The sequence below is a fragment of the Poecilia reticulata genome, linkage group LG15 (assembly GCF_000633615.1).
Source record: "Poecilia reticulata strain Guanapo linkage group LG15, Guppy_female_1.0+MT, whole genome shotgun sequence".
Lineage (NCBI taxonomy): Eukaryota > Metazoa > Chordata > Actinopteri > Cyprinodontiformes > Poeciliidae > Poecilia > Poecilia reticulata.
Genome location: NC_024345.1, coordinates 15,378,975 through 15,399,281, shown reverse-complemented (window position 1 = coordinate 15,399,281; position 20,307 = coordinate 15,378,975). Strand labels below are relative to the sequence as shown.

At 41.9% G+C, this 20,307-nt stretch overlaps 1 protein-coding gene across 26 annotated transcripts in view; it reads left to right on the top strand.

Annotated features, from left to right (window-relative positions):
* pax2a (paired box 2a) overlaps positions 1–20,301 on the top strand; it is a 33,887-nt gene extending 13,586 nt beyond the window's left edge. For 9 of the 26 annotated variants that reach the window (XM_008429515.2, XM_008429510.2, XM_008429508.2 and 6 more), the window contains 6 exons: positions 4,938–5,113; positions 8,272–8,392; positions 15,972–16,187; positions 17,676–17,777; positions 19,053–19,139; positions 20,132–20,301. In XM_008429515.2, coding sequence (XP_008427737.1) covers positions 4,938–5,113; positions 8,272–8,392; positions 15,972–16,187; positions 17,676–17,777; positions 19,053–19,139; positions 20,132–20,253 — 824 coding nt within the window. In that variant the 3' untranslated portion in view covers positions 20,254–20,301. Of the gene's footprint in view, positions 1–4,937; positions 5,114–8,271; positions 8,393–15,971; positions 16,188–17,675; positions 17,778–19,052; positions 19,140–20,112 lie in introns of all 26 variants that reach the window. The other 17 variants (XM_008429526.2, XM_008429519.2, XM_008429524.2 and 14 more) reach the window with 3 other exon arrangements.
* Positions 20,302–20,307: the final 6 nt, after the last annotated feature.

Sequence of the window (20,307 nt, the reverse complement as noted above, 5' to 3'; positions counted from 1 at the left end):
TATCTTCATGAATGCCTTGACATTCTTATCAAGAAACAAGTTGACACGAAGGTCAGAAAGCATCACTTTAAGCTGATCAAAGAAACCGTGTTCCGGATCTAAAACGTGTGAGCGTCACTGTGGGAGATTCTTTTTTTTATCTCCTCACACGGCGGTGTTAAAACAAAGGGATGCAGTCAGCTGGTGCTTTGGGAGTGATAAGAGAATACCTGCTGAGACACCCGAAGGGGTTGAAGAAACACTAGAAGAAAATGAAACAAGCCAACCAATGAGACAGACACACACACACACACACACACACACACACACATACACACACACACACACACACACGCACACACACGCACACACGCAGACGCAATCTGACAGGCAGACTTCACACTCCACTTGACACACTGACTGTCAAAAGATGGGTCTGATTTATTTCACCTATCTCATAATATATGTACAACAGAAATCTTTTAATGACCGATTTTAGAAGCGTTAAAACTAGGGTTTGAAAATAAAACGACAAATCTTTACGTTATTTATATTTGCTTAAGTTTTAAATATCCACCCATCCATTCATCTATCCATCCATTTTCTTTACACCCTGGTCCCTAGTGGGGTCGGAAGGGGTGCTGGTGCCCATATCCAGAGATAAATTTCAGGCGAGAGGCGGGGTACACCCTGGACAGGTCGCCAGTCCATCACAGGGCAACAGAGACAGACAGGACACAACCATGTACATGCACACACATTGACACCAAGGAAGAATTTAAGAGAGACCAATTAACCTGACAGTCATGTTTTTGGACTGTGGGAGGGAGCCGGAGTACCCAGAGAAAACCCACGCATACACAGGGAGAACATGCAAACTCCATGCAGAAAGACCCAGCCGGGAATCGAACCTAGGACCTTCTTACTGCGCCACTGTGCAGCCAAGTTTTAAATAGTGTAAGAAAAAATAAGATTTGTTCAAAAGGCTTGAAGAAAATTGCTGCTTATGTATTGAATGATAAACATTGCCTATTGATTACGGTTGACTCATACCAGTAAATACAGAGTTAATATTTCACAATATTTGAAGTGAACTTCCATTAAAAGACCTTTGCTGCAGAACTCTATTTGCATCTTGATTTAGTATGAATCCATCTTAGTTGGTTCTTATGTCTGAAGCTAGAGATTTTCACTTCAACCACCCTAAAAAGCTAAAAAGGTATAAATCTGTTATGGCTATTTATTCAGGCACATTTTTTGAATTTTAAACCAAAGACACATGATATTTACAGATAAGCTAATGATTGCCTCGGTGGGAAGTGAAAGTAGGGGATTGATTTTCCTTTGTGAAAAACATGTAAATCTTTTCTGGACACAGTGTAAAAAGCAAAAATAGTAGTTTTGGGGAATACTAGATTATTGATTGTTTACACTACCTCGCTATTAGATCAACAAACATTTGACGTGTTTTGGTTTTACAGGACGGTGATTAGTGGTGAGCCGTTTTAGCATCTTCTGTGTAACTAATCAGCTAATTCTCCCTAAATATCAGCCCGATAGATAATGACAAAGGTAGAAGATTCATAAAATAACATTTGTGAGTGTCTTCATTTTGTATAAATTACATGGTTTCAGACACGGTAGCTTATTGCTAGCTCAAGAGGTGCCAACACCTTGGACCTCTGCTGTCTTAAAACAACTTTAGTCTCAAAAATGTTTTGGCAATTTATGCTACAGAGAAGCCAGTGATTATTTAAAAAGCAACAGAAGGTGAGAGCCTATGAACCTCAAATTATCTTTCTAAGTGAAATGTGCAAAGAAAATATATTAGCTTATGGTACAACATATTGAGGAGAGCATTTCCTCTAGCAGCTGAACTCTTACTGGGCAGGTGAGGTTAAACCCAAACTCTAACACACTAGTATGTCTCAGCCTTGTCATAATCAGTGATGTATTTCTTTCTCCCAATCTGTGTTGTGTATTGCCAGTAGCTCCACTCTAGGCACACTGTACCATTGTCCTATGGACCTATAACAGAGCGGGGACCATGATCGGTGCAGTGCGGGTCAGTTGAATAGACTGCTTTTACAATGGAAACAGACAAAGCAGCCTACCGAACCGCACCGACCTGTGCCATACCCGTCAGTGGAAACAAGGCAAAACGGTATCCAGAAAGAAGTTCTTAGTAGGAAAAAGTAAGCCAGTGTAAAAATCAATCACTTCACTTGATCCAAAAAACTTTTTTTTTATGGATCAGAGATGGTATACATGTTTTGTCTTTTAGCACTTATCACACTCAGGAAGATCACTTTTGACACACCCCCAACCTCCTTTTTCTCATAAAAAAAAAACAAAAGGCTTTCCTGTCAATGATTTTGACACTTTAAGAATTGTAGAGTTTTACATTGGAGCTTGTTTAAGCCCATTGGTCTTGATCCATCTTGGACTCTCTCTCTATTTCCACCTTATTTAAATGTGTTCTAAGTAAAGATCTATAAGAGCTATCTACTGCAGGTAAGATATTAACCGCTAATGACCTCCTCAGAAGAAGTCTGAACTACGTCATTACTCTCTCCGTTTCCCTCCGTGCCAGAGACGACTTGCTTAGTTTCATTTAGCAACACCACCGCGCTCCTTCTCGCAGAGCTGTTGGGAAAATGGAAAAGAGCTAAAATATGTTGTTAATTCATGGTTGGAAAAACACGCATTGTGGGAAAAATGCTATTCCTCTATCAATGTTACCCAAGGATAAAGTCAAAGTACTGCATTTTAGCCGCAGCCCTCTGATCTACACTCCACTCATTCCCAATTGCCGTCCTCTATTCCATTCTCTCAATGGATCTATTTCTCGGAGCGAATCGGGTTCATCCTCTGGCCTCAGCCATTGAAAAAAGGTCAAGCAGCCGAGCAGAATGGCAATAACGCCCCTGAAATGGTACCATCAGTGGAACATGATTGATCAATTGAATTCCATAGCACAGAAAAATGTGGGATTAAGTAGAGTATTATACGCACAATGAGTTGAGGCATGATGTTCATTCCAAGTTCATTTCGCCTCCCTCCTCTGCGAGCGGATCAGGCAATCAATAGCGGCCTTGCATATCATATATCACCGCTGCCTCGCCCAGGAGAGAACATAATCTGCTGCAAATTTAGAATGACAGATTTGTACGGGAGCTGAAGCCCTCATCCGCTGTTGGTGGCGCAGTGTTAGAAGGAAAGGGAGGGTGGTGGGAGGCAGCCAGGAGAGTGCAGGTTCCTGGAATACTGGGCTGGAGGTTTTAGCTTAAGAGTTTTTTTCTTCTTCGTCTTCGTTCAGAGCTCAGGACATGATGAGTGAGCAGAGGGAGAAGTGCAGCAGTGGCGGCAGGCTCCCTGCCTGGGTTGATAAGGTCAGAGATCAGAGGAACCTGGAAAGCATAGGCTCATTTGTTTATATAGTGTGTGACCAAGTGAGGAAATGCATACGCTTGCCCTCGACGCCCCCATCCTCGTTCGGTGCCTGAATGTTGCATCCTCGCTCTGTACTGCTTTCCAAAAGACAGGCAATATGTGGGGGGATGGAAAGAGAGAAGAGGTGTGGGTAATATGTTCAGGAGGAAATAGTTCAGTTAAATAATGGCTCTCTATTTCCCAGTGGCAGAATGAGAGGCTCTGTATGTAATCGGCGGTCCTACTTTTCTCTCCTGAAACGCGCTCTCCCTTACAAGTATATATTTGCACTGAAGGTAATCCATCAATTACCACAGACCTATCAGATGATGACCGTGCTTATGGTGGGGTTGTGGGGCGCTGGTGGCGGGGCGCGGGGGGGGGGATGCAGCTTGAGCGGGTGTTTGTGTTTGTAGAGCCAGAGAAAGTAACTGAAAAACAAAGAGGAAGTTGACAGTTTTTCCAGCCGCCCCTCTCAGTCTAGAGAAGCTAAGAAAATTTAGACCAATCTGAGCTTTTTAACTTTGCATTTTGCAGCTTTGACCTGCTCAAGTCTCCCTTTGTTGAATCAGATTTCTCTGTAAGAACTATGATGTACAAAGATATTAAAACAGCACTGAATGTTTCTTTAGCCCCTGTGTCAGTTGAGGCAACATCATCCCGCTGTGTTAGTCACAGTAAAACCCTGTTTTATGGTTAATAATAAAAAACAAGAATACAGAGTTAATATCTTAATATGTCTTTACCATGTTTCATTGTAGAGTAGCAGGATTAGCATGTCTAACATCACAGAAACGGACGTCTCTCACATTTATTCTAGAAAACCAAAGTCCTCACATAAACTATGAGATTTACAAAAAAGGCTACCAGCATTCCTCACCACCTCTCACAACCGGAATGATCCAAAGAGTTCATTCATGTGTCAACATGACCTGGAAAATATGTCCATTTTAAACAGCTTTTCTGGAATTGCTGTGCCTCCTCTGACTTTAGTTTAAACACCTTTATGTGGAGCATCATGTGGGGTAGAGCAGGTGCACCAAACGCACCCAGTACAGTCGTCATCACAGTTATCCCCCGGTTTGATTTCCACTCCTCGGCAAGACTTCCCCTCTCACTACTAATAAATAAAGCTAATTAGCGCCACAAAAAAATCACATGCCTCAACGGTACGTGAAATGATCTATTCAGGGTGTTACCCACCTTGCACCAGTGATGTCTGGAGATAAACGTCAGCCCTCTCCACAGCAGTGGGTATACAAATGGAGGCCTTGATGGATAGCTAACCTGGATTTCCTCACTTACTGACAGTGTTCACAGTGAAGAGTGTTGTTATCAGCAGGACATAGTGAACATGGTGGGTTCACTAATTGGAAATATATTGGATTTTCAAGTTTCTGACTAATCCGTCCCCAACTGATTTCTATATGCCGCTACAAAAGAAATGGTTTATTTAAAGTAATCCCATGTGGATAAACTGGTAATGTTCCCTGTCGGTCCATTTCCTCCCCCTCTTCTTCCTGTAGATGGCTCAGATGGCTCAGGCCCTGGCAGTGACTCTCAGGGCAGCGTGGAGAGTTTAAGGAAACATCTGCGAGCGGACGCCTTCACCCAGCAACAGCTGGAAGCCCTGGATCGCGTGTTCGAACGGCCTTCTTACCCTGATGTCTTCCCCACTTCAGAACACATCAAACCAGAGCAGGTTGGTCACTTTCTGCAAAGTGAATGTTTTCATTTTTGATTATTTGAGGATGGTATTTGAGCTGTCAAACAGGACAAAATCCAAAGCAGGTTCTTTACTTTCCGATGCACGACGTTCTCTTCGTTTGCCAAATCGAAGAGAACGTCCAGGAAGACCAAAGATTAGAGGTGTGAAAAAATATATGACATAGGCTATAAAATGTTTTTGCGAATATTTAAAGCTTCCAGCTTTCATGAAATTTTAAGAAAGTTGGAGATGCCATAGACGACGCCAGACTCATTATTGAATTTTCTCCTGTTCTACGTAACAGAGAGCAACAGAAAACTTCCTCTCCCCCACCTGTTGCTGCGATCCACTAGTCAGCTGCGTAAAAGGAAGCAGCCACACAATTACAATATTTAAAACAAAGACAAGTTTGTTTTATTTGGAAATTCTTTTAAAACCGAAAGAACTAGTCCATCATCATAAGGAGTGAAACTGCTGCTGAGCTATAAACCATGCATCTGTTCAACCACAGGCTTTACCAGAGAATATAGCCTGCCTAATTCTCCAGCTAAAATCAGCTAACTTTCTGTGCAATAAACACATGAAAACTGCAGATAAATGTTGCTTATTTTATGTTTTGCTGGCTTATTTCACTATCTTTCAAATTAGAAAAGTTATTGTGGGCACAGTATGCATACCTACCCCTTTAACATTTTAAATTAAAGCAATGAGCTCATGTTACGCATTTGTTTTCAAACTGCAACCCCATTACACCGTAGTATTTTTTACGTATGATTGTCATTCAGTCTTAAACCTCTGGAGAATATCTGACAAAGACTTGAATTTTTTTTCATAAATGCTTGAACCAACGGCAGCTGGGACTTTGAACTGTGAGAGATGGCCTGGATATCCACCACCGGTTATTCAGAAAAGGCTTAAACATTGGGTCATAGTCATTAGACTGTGGCCAATTGGTTCCCAGATTCCACTGTGGCAAATCCATTCCAACAACTGGCCTAGCTCTGAGTTTTACATTTAATTAGGTTTTCAGTCTACAGTCTTTCATCTTATTCTTTTTATTTCCCCTCTACAAAAATCTGCAGATGTCAAAATTGACACTAAAACCTTTAAGATGCACTTTTTCTGAGGCTTTACCTGCTTTCAAGCCAAGTCATGTTGTGTTAGCCACTTCTGATTTATCTGGTTTAAGTTTCTCCACATATTACACCAACACTTTCTGCTCTAAACGTATTCGTTTTTGGTCAAAATGTGTGGGAACTATTATTCTTTGTTGGTTGAAAAGTGACATTACCTTCTACTGCAAACTGGTGCCTAAAAGTAGCCTTGAAACCTACAACCTATTACAGAGGATAAGCTTTATTTACATTCATTAGACTGTTAAACAACACGCGACTATTAATTTTTCCATTGGAACTCTATCTGGGTGCCCACACAGCCTTAGCTGCGCCTTAATTGAGTTCATTTTCATCTCTGTGCGATCGTGGGGAATTACAGCGGCGATAAATCAGAGGGACAGCCCCTCAGCCTGCTTTACAGCCTCTAATGCAGCTAATTACCAAAGTGATTTCTACGGCAAGATCAATACCAAAACGAATTGGAAATGACTTGCAATCACAAAGAGTGGAGGAGAAGGTATTAAAAAGGCGAGAGGGGGGCTGAGGGAGGGGGGTGAAAAACGGCGTCAGAATGGTCCAGAAAAATCAGTTTTAATTTAATGTAATATTAATCAGCCTGTTTTCCACTCTTTCCGTGCACCTCCTTTTTTCTGCCTGTTTCCAACACCCCCTCCTTTTCTTAAACTGGTGAAAAGGTGGGATATTAGGCTATTAGGGGCTTGTCTGGTGTCTGCGTCAGGGCATTAAAAAGCCATTTTGAAGAGGCCAGGCTGAATAGGCCTCATCCCTCCCACACTTCTGGCAGCCATGTGGTCAGGTCATTCAGGCCCCTCTGCGCTCGCCACTCGCCCTCCGCCCAGCCCCTGCTCAGCCCCTACCCACATCCCATCTGCATGACAAAATGGCTCTTGTGCGGCTGAGGCCCAACGGGACAGAGAGGAACATCCAGCCTAGTGCCAGGGAACAGTTGTAAGCAGACAATTAGAGTTTATCTGGGATAGAGGCAGACAAGACTGGGGTCACCAGCTTGCTCCTCTGGGACCCCGTATGCCCCCACCGAGCCCCAAACCCAACCCTTTTGAGACAAACAGATGCACACACACACACTCTGACATAAACACTTGCAGACTCTTATCCTTTCATAGAAGAACTGGGTCAGGAAATGTCATCTCATTAACAAATAGGATTCATCGCAACCACAAACAGAGTCTTCACCAGAGATTAAGGTGTACAAAACAAGAGATTATATGCTCACACCCGGGTGTCTATCATGGCACTGAGACGTAATGAGATTTGTGAAATGCAAAAGATGGATTTTGTGGCGGCTGAGATAAAATGCTTCCAGTAGAAAGCAAATAAAAGGCATACAAAAAAAAAACATAAAACCTAAAATGAAAAATGTAAAATCCGCTTTTCATGCGTTTTCCCTGAAAGTAAAGCACAAAGGCTGAATTTGAGGTTGTACACCCCCATATTTTTTTTCTTTTTTCTTTTTTTTTTTTTTTAGAAAAGATAAAAAAAAAAAAAAAAACACCACATGTCTCTCCTGTAACAAAGCCCTGAATGTCTCCTCCCTTGACTGGTCACAGGGATGACTGCAGTGGAGCACAAAGAGCCAGCTGACACCCCGTCCTTTCACTCCTCTTCCAATCCTTCTCTCATCCCTCTCTCCCTCTCTGCCATCTTCTCAGACAAGCCCTAATGCATGCATACATCATCACAGGTCTCGGTGAAGCAAGGGGAGCAGGGGCAGGGCCGATGTTCATGGAATTTGCAGGAAATATCCTGTGTGAGAGAATCCAAGCTACAACAGGAGGTGTCACTCAATCATATTCTCTGTAATGTCACCTAAACTGGGATATCTGCTGCGAGTCTGGCATCTAGAATGAGCCTGTGTGCAGGGCATGAGCGATATTAATCAGATCGCGACCCGATCTGGTGGAATGTGAAATTAAATGAAGGCAGAGTGAGCTGCACGCCTTTGATTGCCACCTGCTCATGTGTGTGTGTGTGTGTGTGTGTTTTGTTTGTCTGCAGGCGAACGAGTATTCCCTCCCGTCCCTGAATGCCAGCCTGGAAGATGTGAAGCCCAGCCTCTCCACCAGTGCCAGCTCCGACCTCGCTTCCAGTGTCTCGCAGAGCTACTCTGTTGTGACAGGTACAATCTGATTCATGCTGCACTGGGCCTTAAAAGAATGCGCGCAGGTGCAGCAGTGAAAGACACTTACACCGAGGTGGTCAGCTCAGTCAGTGAGAGGAACACAGCAGAACAATGTCTTCTGTGTGCTTTTAGCTTCCTAAAAACTCCTCCCTCGACTCCGTTCACCAGTCTAACTTCCCAGAGTTCCTACGTAAAAAGATACATAAGCATGGTATAAAAAAAAAAAAATTAAAAAAAAAATTGCTCTGTGAAATTTAAAGAAGCGCTGGCAGAATCCAAGATGCTGGACACAATGTTATTTTCCCCTCTTTGGAGGGTTTTACTTTCACAGCCCAAATTTTTTAATATAAAAAAATCAAATGTTTTTTTTATTTTTTCTTGTCTTGAAAAAAGTGTTTATTCGCATTTTGTCACATTAGGAAAAACACTTCCAAATATTTTATAAGGAATAAAAAGTGGTTGATCAACACAAAATTGTGGAGAAGTTTAACCCCTTAACTGCCATGCGGAAAATGCTTACATGTTATCCAATGGGTCCATGAGGACATCGGCGTCTTCGTGACCATTAAGGGGAAATATGGCAAATGGCCTGTGCTTGTAAAGCACATTATGTAGTCCAGAGGACCACAACGCCCTTTGCGCTACAGTCAGCCATTCACCCTTTCACACACATTTATACACTGATGGTGTTGAGCTACATTGTAGCCACAGTTGCCCTGGGGCAGTCTGACAGAAGTGAGGCTGCCATGCAGAGGCGCCTCTGGGACCTCTGAGCCCCACCATCAGGCAAGATGGTTGAAGTGTCTTACCCAAGGACTCAACAGCTGAGACAGACAGAACTGGCAATCCCCTGGTTAGGATTTTGTAATACTTGCCCCATCACCCCCCTAAACAAGGCTTAGGTTATATAATAATACTCTAAATGTTGGACATATCAATATTACACAACAGCAGGCCCATCAAGACATGGCCCTCCAACTTATCTGGCAGCTTATTAACACTTATGAGGCCAAGCTTTGTAGTGAGCGTTACAATAGAAATTTTGCTACTAATTGTTAGTACTGTCGTGGCATCCACTGTTATAAAAAAAATCTGCTAAATGTAAGTTGCCTCAGCAAGGCATAAAAGTCATTTCTCCAGCTATCTGGGGTGTAAAGATATGCCCAACAAATTGCCAAGAGCCCATTAGTAACCTAAGAGGAGCTACCAATATTTGCTGCTCAGGTAGGAGACTTTGTCAACATGACAATTGGTAATGCACTCCATAAATCTGTGCGTTATGGTGGATCGGCGAGAAATTATCTATTGTTAAAAGGAAGACATAAATATTTTATTTTGCAGTTTACTGTCATGTAGGAGACAGCAAAGATGTGGGCAGTGGGTATGCAGGGTATGAAATGCATAGGGGCGCAGCACCAGAGGGGGCGCCAAAACCCCGTCTGGAGGGGGCGGYGCGCCGATGATGTTTTCCCATACACTTCAGCGCGCCTTACGCTCCTTCACCTTGCGCACATAACGAGGTAAATGTAACGAGTTTTACCCTTCACGTATCGTCGCCTCGGGAAGGGGGAGCGTCGCTCCTTCACCCTGACGTTCTTTACCTCAGGAGAGGAGGGCGGGGGGGCAATCTATGTTTTCGCATCCACCTGAATAATGTGTAGTTGCGCCACTGGATGTGGGAAATAAGATGCTGTGGTCAGATGAACTTACACTCGCTGCCTGTTGTGCAAAATGCTAAGTGTGGTATAAAGCTGTCACCCTGAACACACCATTCCCACAACGAAACATGGGGGTGGCAGTATCATGCTGGGAAGATGGCATTCCTCAATAAGCACAGGGAAACTGGGCAGAGGTGACTGGAAGATGGATAAAGGTAAAAACATGAAACTTTGCAAATGTTTTTAAAAGTCGGAAATTATCTTCCTTCCACTTGATACTTAGGCACCACTTTGTCTTGGTCTATAACATAAAATTCCAACAAACAACTCTGTGGTTGTAAAATGAAATTGTGGAAGGTGCTTTTGCAAGACACTGCAGATAATGTATAAATTACTAATTTATGGTGTTTCAGACAAATTGCTCGATACTATTTAGTGAAAAATCTCTTTCAACACACTTTGCAAAGTATTTTGTGTTTTGTCTTTGAGGTACAGAACGAGCTGATTCACTGCCTGAGCCCATTAGATCCTACAGGTCTTTCACAATTACTGCTTCTAGCCTCCTAACTGGCTGCTGTTTGCCCAGAATGGCTTGCTAACAGATTGACTGTGAGTGTTTCTCAGGAGAGACAGCTGCTGTCCTCGCACTGCCATCAAAGACTATCATATCTCTTTGACTGACAGCAGCTAGAATAGGACAGTGGCTGGTTAGCTTGCTACAACCACAGACAGCCACATAAGTATAATGGCAAAAAGCAAAGATTGTTTTTTTCTTTTTCTTCAAACCTATGGCACATTTTCACTTTTACCTTCCTCTGAGAGACAGCAGGCATGTAGGTGCAGTGAATCAGGTATTTTTGTAGCATCTGTATTGCTGTATGACGTCTTTAGCTCTGCGGTCCAGGCTGATAGCCACCTGGATAATTGACATATTGCTTCATTGTGACGGCCGAAGCCCTCTCCCAGGAGAGGTTAAGTTTACTGAGGGCCACACTGACTCTCTAAATACGCTAGGGTTTTAATAAAAGTCCCACATTGGTGCAGTGGGAATCAAAGTCAGCGTGTGTGTGTGTGTGTGTGTGTGTGTGTGTGTGTGTGTGCGTGTGTGTGTGTGTGTGTGTGTGTGCGTGCGTGGGTGTGTGCGTGCGTGCGTGTGCGTGCGTGTGCGAGCGTGGGTGTGTGTGTGTGTGTGTATATATACCTGTATATGTGTGAGCTGGTCAGGAAAGAGGACAGCATGATTGAAATACTGCAGTAGCCCATTTCATATGATCCCTCTAGTCTGGCCCCCGTCTTGGGCATGGAGTGATGGGAAAAGAAAGACCCCCTTTTTATTCCTGAACATGTGGGAGGTAGCTTTGCTCGGGAAAGTTGGGCCTCAGGAGAAGAAAGGTGTGTTTTTGTCTTTTATGCAGGGCTCCTCCTATGAAAGCGGTCTCGCTCTGGGGAGCAAACTCATAGCAGGTGGCCTTCAAGTCCACCTGGGGGCCTGGGGCCTCCTAAACCAATGCCTCTGAGGGAGAGAGGTTGCATTAAGAGAAGGCAAAACTTTTCAAGAAGTGCAATTTGACAGAACACATCAGTGCAGCCATTTAATTAAAAAAATGTACATGGGAGCTCTGAACACAAACAAAATTAAACTCACAAGTAATATCCAGTAAACTTTATCACTTCAATGACGCAAAGGAACACATGAAGCAGTGTGTAGGTTGTTAGTGCGCAATATTATTATATTTTTTTTTTATGCCATTAGCAAACCCTGTAAATAGGAATGTATGCCAAGGCTGAGAAACTGCTAAATTACCTCCCTCACTTAGGCTGGAATCCAATTATCAATAAATTATGCTCTCATACTGGATGGAGCTATGAGATTATATTCATTCCTTAAATGTTTTCTGCTTCCAATTAAAATGCATACCGTTATTGATCTTGTTGATTTTTATGTCCTGGAATTTGCATAATCTATTAAAGATGAATGATTAATGAACTGCTTAGTTTTGCATTCCAGGGGCCCCATAGAGAAAGCAAAGTCGGCCATCTTTTGTGTCCTCTGTTTACCCTAACGGGTAAAATGATGCAGTTTATTTGGAGGAACGGTGGCAGCAATGTCACAGAGTTAGTTAGCACACACACGCACACACACGCACACACACGCACACACGCATACACACACACACACACGCACGCACACACGCACACACACACACACACAGAGATGGCATTTAGGAGGATTATTAAAAATATGCAATATATTAGTTAATGATTAAAAAAGCCACTGCACTTTAGCAAATTATTCCAATTAATAGAATATTCAAATGCAGTGTCTTTAACATATGTGTAAAAGGCCTCATCATAAATGATTCTATTGTTGCGTTAAAAAAAATGGTGTATAGTTTTTTATAAAGAGACACAATACTTGGCTGCCTTAATGCTTTGAACAAGGACATCAAGACAACACTTAGTCTTCCACCATAACATTTCACAAAGCTGTATATTTGGAGGGATTTTGGCTGATTTTCTTTGCACTGTTTCTCTATATTCTCCAGATCTAGAGAATGAAGAAAAACTGTTTTTGGAATCATTTCTGTGCTAATTAACCTTCCTGTTTCCTATTATCATTGTGTTGAAAAACTCATTGTCCATCCTATTTTCATTTAGCTAGTTAAATAAGCCATGTTTTTTATTTTAAATATTTGAGTATCGTGATTAATTGCAATCCACTTTACCAAGGTTACCCAGGGCCTTTGTACCGGATAAAGACCCTTAGCATCACAGATACTCTGTCCATGTTTAAATGTGGTTGTGTTTTTCATAAACCATTCAAGAGTTTAGTACATGGAACAAATGACATTTTAAGACGCTTCTTTTCTGAGTTGACAGGAATAGAACTAGTGAGAGTTTAGCGAGGAGCAAGCTGGGTTAGATAATCATTCTCAGCAGAGCCTTCCAGGAAGCCGAGGTGTAAATGGTCGCCCCTGTGAACTCCAGCAGATGTTAAAAATAAAGCTGGTAGTTTTACATTTCTTTTTTTTTTTTCGCATCCACTTCACAGCCACACCGGGTGACAAACAGTAAACCCAATCAGCTGAAAGAGCTGAGTGCTTTACTTTAGAGGACATTTCAGCTGCACACATACAAACGAATAGAGGCTCCTTTTTTTATGACTTGGCAGCACCAGCTTTTTTTTTTTTTTTGTGCTGAGTTGCAAACAATACACAGCTACCTAACCTGTGGAGCCTGGTGTGTGGCCTGGTGACAAATGGTTCGTCGCTGCTCAGTTAACGGCTGCAGCCCCAAGCTTAGAAATTAATTCTTTCCCTCCCCCTTCTCCCTTAATACTCATGCTAACCTTTGAGCACACATTTGATAATGAATTATGTTAAAACTGTGGACTGTGAGGGCATTTGACTCTGCAAACGGTCTGTGCTCAATGGATGCAACGTTCAACTTCTTGGTGTAAATGGTCATAAATCATCACATATACAGCGAGCAAAAGCACATTTGTGAATTGCTGTTTGCTGAATTCACACACTGGAAGTTTGAACTCAAAGGGATGAAAACTTTTTGCTCTAGCAACCAATGTGCACCAAAGTTCCTCTATGTACATTTAAAACTTAGACGCTCACTTGAGAGTAGCCAGTTGTTGGTGTGTCTGAAAGCGTCTCTCCGAGGATCGGTACAGGTTCCCTAACAGTTTATTTCTATGGTTGATGGGGTCTGTAGATGTGGAATCAGTGGTCGAGCGGAGACAGATGTTGGAGAACTCTATACCATTCTCCCCTCTCGCAGAGATGTGTTTGCAGGGGGAAAAAGGTCCCCATGGACTCCAAGTTTATCTTCCATCTCCATCATCAGGCCCCGGGATTTGACAGCCTCCCTTTCCCCCCCCCCTGTGCTGCTTCGTCTCCAGGACAATAAGCAGCACCATGTCTGATTAGATTCAGAGTTCAGTGGTCTTGAACGCAGCATTTGTATCAGTTGTTGACGCTCCGTAACAACCGAACGTTTCACAACGGTTGCCCAGGTGCTGAGAAAACAGAAGCAAACTGTAGAAAACGCTGGAGGTCTCGAATGGAGTGGAAACAAATGTGTCCTGAACCACCAATAATCTGATGCAATACTTCACTAAACAGGCTGTCTGAACGCTGCCTGTTGCAGGTGATAATTTCTTAAAAAGCATTAAGATTCTTTTCAATTTCATCTCCCTTTTCTCATTTAAGTTCCAAGATACAATATTGCCATAACTCGGTTGTAAATTAGTTCCCCGTTGTAAGCAGTTATTACCATCCCTGCAATATCTTCTTTTAATACGAATCCTGATTTAATACGAATCCAACAGCGTGATGCTAACGTTTAGTCCAAGGGGAGGCAAAGAGCAGAGTGGACTACTAACTTCTTAAACAGCTGAAATCTTTGAAATGTCAGTGGTTATGTAAATGTATTTTTGTGAATATTCAAGCAGTTGTCAAATTTGCATAGTTTTAGATGGAAGACTGTGATTATATATACGGAAAGTGGTGATTTGGAGGCGGTGCGTCACCAGTGGTCTTCCTGTAGGAAACGTGTAGTTGAAACAAAACCTGTAAAGCATGTAAGCGAAGAGTGTAAAAAGCACATATTATAGCGGTCAGAGTAACTTTTTTTTAATGGTATTTCTGCACTGCCTTACTTTTCTATCTGGCTTTTTATGTTTTATAAAGTAAGCTCAGAGTAATCAGGGACAAGGGACACAAACCTTTTATGGCAATTTTATTGTATGTTTAGCTGAGAATGTTTTGTGCTACGATCAGCCTGCAGGGTAACAAGACTTTTGAAAACTGTTGTAACTTTGAAGACTTAAAGTGCATGGTGGGTATAATTAACTGAAGAGCAAAGTTAAGCATCAGGTTGTTGCCATTTTGTCTGAACACTATATGTCCTACTTGGATTTGGCATGTGACAAAGTTTTGTTCTGTCCAATTAAATCCTAAAATGACTCATCCTGATTTCAAATAAGCTATTTTTAATGAGCCAATCTTAGGCTATAGTGAACCGTTGTCTGTTTTTTTTTTCTGTTCAAGTGAACATTTAGAGCTATCAAAGGGTTGCGGAAAAGCTGCTACAAAGCACTTAGCTGTGTTGCCGGATTCTCGTGCATTTGCTTTTGAGAGCTGACAGTGTTAAATCCCTCTTCAGCCCTTATCTTAATGAGGAATCGCAACACACAGTCCTGTTGTAAAACAACAATGATGGGGGAAGCAGCTAATGAGGCTATCATGGTGTCGGGAGGGGCGAAAGAGCCATCTCAGGGCCCCGGCAAACAGAGTAGGGCTCTGCTGCGCGGCGCGGAGGGACCGAAGAGAGACAGAGCTCACATTGATTGCACAGGTTCGAGAGGCAGAGCCGGATGGAAACCGGAAGATGCCAGGACTCATCAGCTGAATTAGATCAGCGCTTGATGTTTTGAGCTGCCTGCGAGCTGATTGTTTGCTCATTCTGCTGCGAGAGAGCAGCCGTGAGATTATGCTGTTTGTTTTCCCAAAACCATAGGGAAATTTTTTATGCGTTTGAGCTTGATTGATCAGGCACGATGCGTTCCTGCAACATTTCACTGGTGTATGTTTACACTCAGTCGGATGAATTACTTCGGGGGTGCGTATAAGATTATTATCATAAGCTATGTAAATGAACAAATCAGACACTAAATGCTGCTTTTCTGTTCAGTATTCATGCAAGATTCCTCACTCCTAAAAGATATATAAAGCCTTTTTAAATCTATTATAAGAACATATACTCTTATTGTGTGTTTTTTTTCATACCTCCATCTCATCTCACATGTGTGACTGACTCAAATTTAAGTACAGAATGTGTGGCAATGTATGTCTGCATCCTATCAAGTTTTTTCTTTCTTTTTTTTTTCTTTTTCTTCCACCTGCCAGACTCTCACCCGTCATATCCGCCTTCCATGTGTGTAAAGCGGGAGCCCCATGAGGCGTCCTTTGCCCCCTTCACCCCCTCCTCTGTTGGGGATTCTGCTCTAGCTGACATCTTACCCCACCAGTCCAGCCTCTCTGTAGATGCCTCCACTCCCAGCTACCTTCCCCATGCCCACGGCCCCTGCTACAGCCAGTATGCCAGCCAACCCTTTATAGCAGGTACAGCCCATGAGGCCCGACAGCCGAATAAAAACACGAAAAATTGTCCAGCTGATTTACCTCTGTGCTCACTTTTGCCCGTTTAGCAATTCTCGGTTGCGCACCAAATTAAAACAGCCACCTTCCCATGGTGCTTTTTGGCTCTACTGTTGTGGATACAGGAGCTGAACTGACTGTTCGGCCCTCATTATCAGAAGCTGGGCTCTTCCCCTCTCAGCAAAGCTGCTCTCCAGTTCTGACCTCCTGCTCATCTCTTGGGTTAACAATAGACCTTCTAGTCCGTCCAGCCTCGTGACAGGCTCAAAGTCACTGGGGTCAGGGGAGGTGCAAAAAGGGTGGAGGGCTGGCGATGACTGCAAAAGCGTAGATGCTGTTGCCAGGGATTGGCTTGGACCCGAGGCACCCTTACTTATCAGGCCCGGTGTTGTCACTGTTAATTAAAAGTCTGAATATGGAGCAGAGTGCAGAGATAGTTCTCGCTGGTACAATGTTCTTGTCAGTTTTAGCTGCCGAGCTTAAATAACTAATGTGATGTTGCAGTCTATTATTTATAACACGAAGGTTTTACACAAATTTACCCCAATAGAGTTGGAATAAGCGTCATGATTTTGCAGTTCTGTGGGCCAAACCAAAAGTCATGCTATCTCAAGGAGTTTTATTTATGCCTGTTGATTTGGATTAAGTTAAACTTTAAGTCAAATAAAAAATAAAAAAAGGAATCTATAATTACAGTTTTTTTTAAAGAACTGCAATATGTATGTTTATGAATTCAAGTACCGTTTACTAAAAATCAGCTGATTGGATATGTGAAGACAGATTTTTTGCAACTACAACTTTTGTGGCGAAATGACACTAAAATGCTGCATGCCCCATTTTATTTATTTACTTATTTTACTTTACCAATAAATGTAATCCTGTTATCATCTGAGGTGTAGGCCAGAAAAGAGTGAAATACTTTAAAAAAGGGGGTTCAAAGTAAGACAGACATAATAAATTAATGGTAATAAACATGTTGTAACTCATTTTATGACATTTTCTCTCCTGTAGTCATTGATAAAAATTTTATGAACATAACACTCTGAGGCTGGCGATGGCAATTTTCACTCAAATGTCCAGAAAGAAATTTCTATTTTAATTTTGCAGCAATAAATTAGCTTTCTTTACGTCAGTACCAACTCTGTACTTCACTTTATAAATGTATTGTTTGTTGGTGTGCATTGCAAAAAATATATATATATATAAAAAATTATTCACAATGGTGCTTCACTTAAATACATTATATGCTTCTTGTGCATGCAATCTGAATTTTTATAGAAGTATTTTAAGAAAGCTTATATTCTTTAATAATTGTGACTTAATCTTGCTAAAACAATGATTTTTTGTTCAGCTAAAATGTGCAATACTACACTAAAAATACTGTATTTAATTTGTTTAATTGGTTTTTCTATTCAAGCATGCTAGTCATAACACTTTAACTTGTACCTGCAGGTCGAGAAATGGCGAGCACCACTTTACCTGGATACCCACCCCATGTCCCCCCCACAGGACAAGGCAGCTACCCCACCTCCACACTTGCTGGCATGGTTCCTGGTAGGTCAAGCATGTATTTATTTTTCTGGTATCCTGATAATTGTACTGCTAGCAAGCACAATGAGCCTTCCTTTCAAAGACTCTCACAGAGCTTGAGGTCCTTTAGGAGTAAACACCTGTTTGCCAAACATTAAGATACAAAAGCACCAGTGGAAACAGTGCAGAGCTTTTACTCCCGGATTGAAGCGAGCTCGTTTTAGCTTTAGAAGTCTGCGGTTACTGTGCGGTTAGCGTCTGTGGATGAGGACATTAGATGAACTCGATAGACGATCACCACAATCAGTGGCCGTGAGATAGGACAGTTCCTCTCAGTTACACTCCAGCTCCCAGCGCTCATTACCCTCGCCGTTTCCACATGCGGCGCGCTCTCACCAGCCCCGTCGATAAACACTGCCTGTGCTCCTCTCCTCGCCTCCACGGACACGCAGGGCTACAGAGCGTATCTCTTTCCCCTCTACTTAACCTGTAGTTCAGGTTCACAGCAAACAGTTAAGGGTCAGAACACAGAGGCGTAGAGGGCCTGTAAATATTTAAATCACTATCTCTCTCAGGGACGAGCTCGAGTTACACGAGCAGCGGTGAGGATGCTATAGCAGCCAGTGTGTGTAAATCTGTCGTCCAAACAGCTGAAGACACAACCGCCTCTGTTGTTTAAAGACATACACGGCTCAAACCTCAGGAGGCAGCACTCAAAACAGTCTTGCGGATTTTACAGCACTCAAAACAGTCTTGCGGATTTTACAGTACAACCTGGAGTGTGTGCATTACCAATTAAAGATTACATTGAGGCAAAATTTAATGTTCGTTATTTCAGAAGCAAAATACAAATACCTTCAATATCTATAATCTGTAGACTTTTTCTGCTTCTGAGAGGTCTGCTGACTGACCCTAAACAATGGTAAAGCAAAACCCATTTTTCAACCACCCGCTGATGGAACAGCCAGGTTTTATAGTCCTACAAGGAAGAGACATTTAGACACCCTGGACATCACTCTGGGAATCCCTACGAACTGGACATGACAGACAGAGAGAGAACCTGGATGTATTACGACGTGCTAGAGAAAAGGATCAGTTCTTTAACAGACAGACAAGAATCCTGGATGTATAGTAAAAAGGGCAGAGGAGAGACAATAGAATTGAAAAAGAAGATTGCTAAAATGGAAGTGATTTGATTGGATGATAAATAAATATATGAGTTGTACAATGCAAAATGCATATATTTTTCTGTTTACAGTTATCTCCATTAATGACTGATTGTCTCTGTTTTCTCACCAGGGGGTGACTTTTCTGGAAACCCTTATTCTCATCCCCAATACACAACCTACAATGAGGCTTGGAGGTTCAGTAATCCAGCGTTACTGAGTAGGTACATCCACTGACTTTGTCTTCATTCCCGTGAAGTTGTACACAAAGTTGTGTACAACTTTTACACAAAGTTGTACACAACTTTGTATAAAAGTTGTGTACACTCTCAACTCAATTTTCCACATTAAAATAATGGTTCTAAATTCTGTTGATTGGGATTTTATTCCATAAACCAGCACACAATAGTGCGAAATTATGACGGAAAGTAAAATAATAAAAATGATTTTCTATTTTTTCAACAAATAAATGTTTTTTTAAATGTATGATAAGACATATTTAATCTGAAAACCTAAATAAAATCCAGTCAGTTATAAAAGTCATTTAGCAATTAAGTAGAGTCCATCTGTGTGTAAATCGTTTTCAGAATAAATTTTGGCTATACATATATCAAAACGCTATGAATCATGAATTATAAGTTATAAACTCTGCAATTAACTTGATTTTAATCAAGTCCCATTACTAATTATATATACATACAAAATCACATTCATATGTTCGAGAAGCCTAGTCAAAGTCTAGGGTAGACTTAAATCTAAATCTAAATCAGTGGCAAGACTTTTAAAGCAATCTAAACACATTTGCAAATAAAAATCTGAACAGGTTTTATTATCCAGAAGTGCAAAGTAGAGTCCTAACCCAAAAGACTTTCAACTGTATTTGCAACAGTGGGGCTGAATATTGTTTAGCATACTTTTCTGTAATTTATTTGTAAATACTTGTGAGTCTACTATATCTTTCACTTCACAAACCTTAATAATATAGACTGCAATGGGACAAAATGTAAAAAACAAACAAACAAAAAAACCTGTGTACAAGGCAAGGCAGTGTAACTGATCAAATTTAAATGTGTTTTCTGCTCTTTTATAATCGACTAAAATCACCAGACGCTGTGACTGTCCCTTTTAGAGACAGTTGTCCTGCATCATGTTTCCAACGGTTTCCAACGGCTCGTTCTTCTGTTAACTTTCAGGTTCCCCTTATTATTATAGTGCCGCATCCCGTGGCTCCGCGCCTCCCGCTGCTGCCACTGCCTATGACCGCCACTAGTCACCCCGGAGACCAGCTCAAACTGCAGGGCCGGAGCTTCAACCTCCACGTTGTTCCTGTCTGAGAAACACTGGGACCTTTTCATCTTACGCGATAAGGACGAACGAGGCTGGAGCCG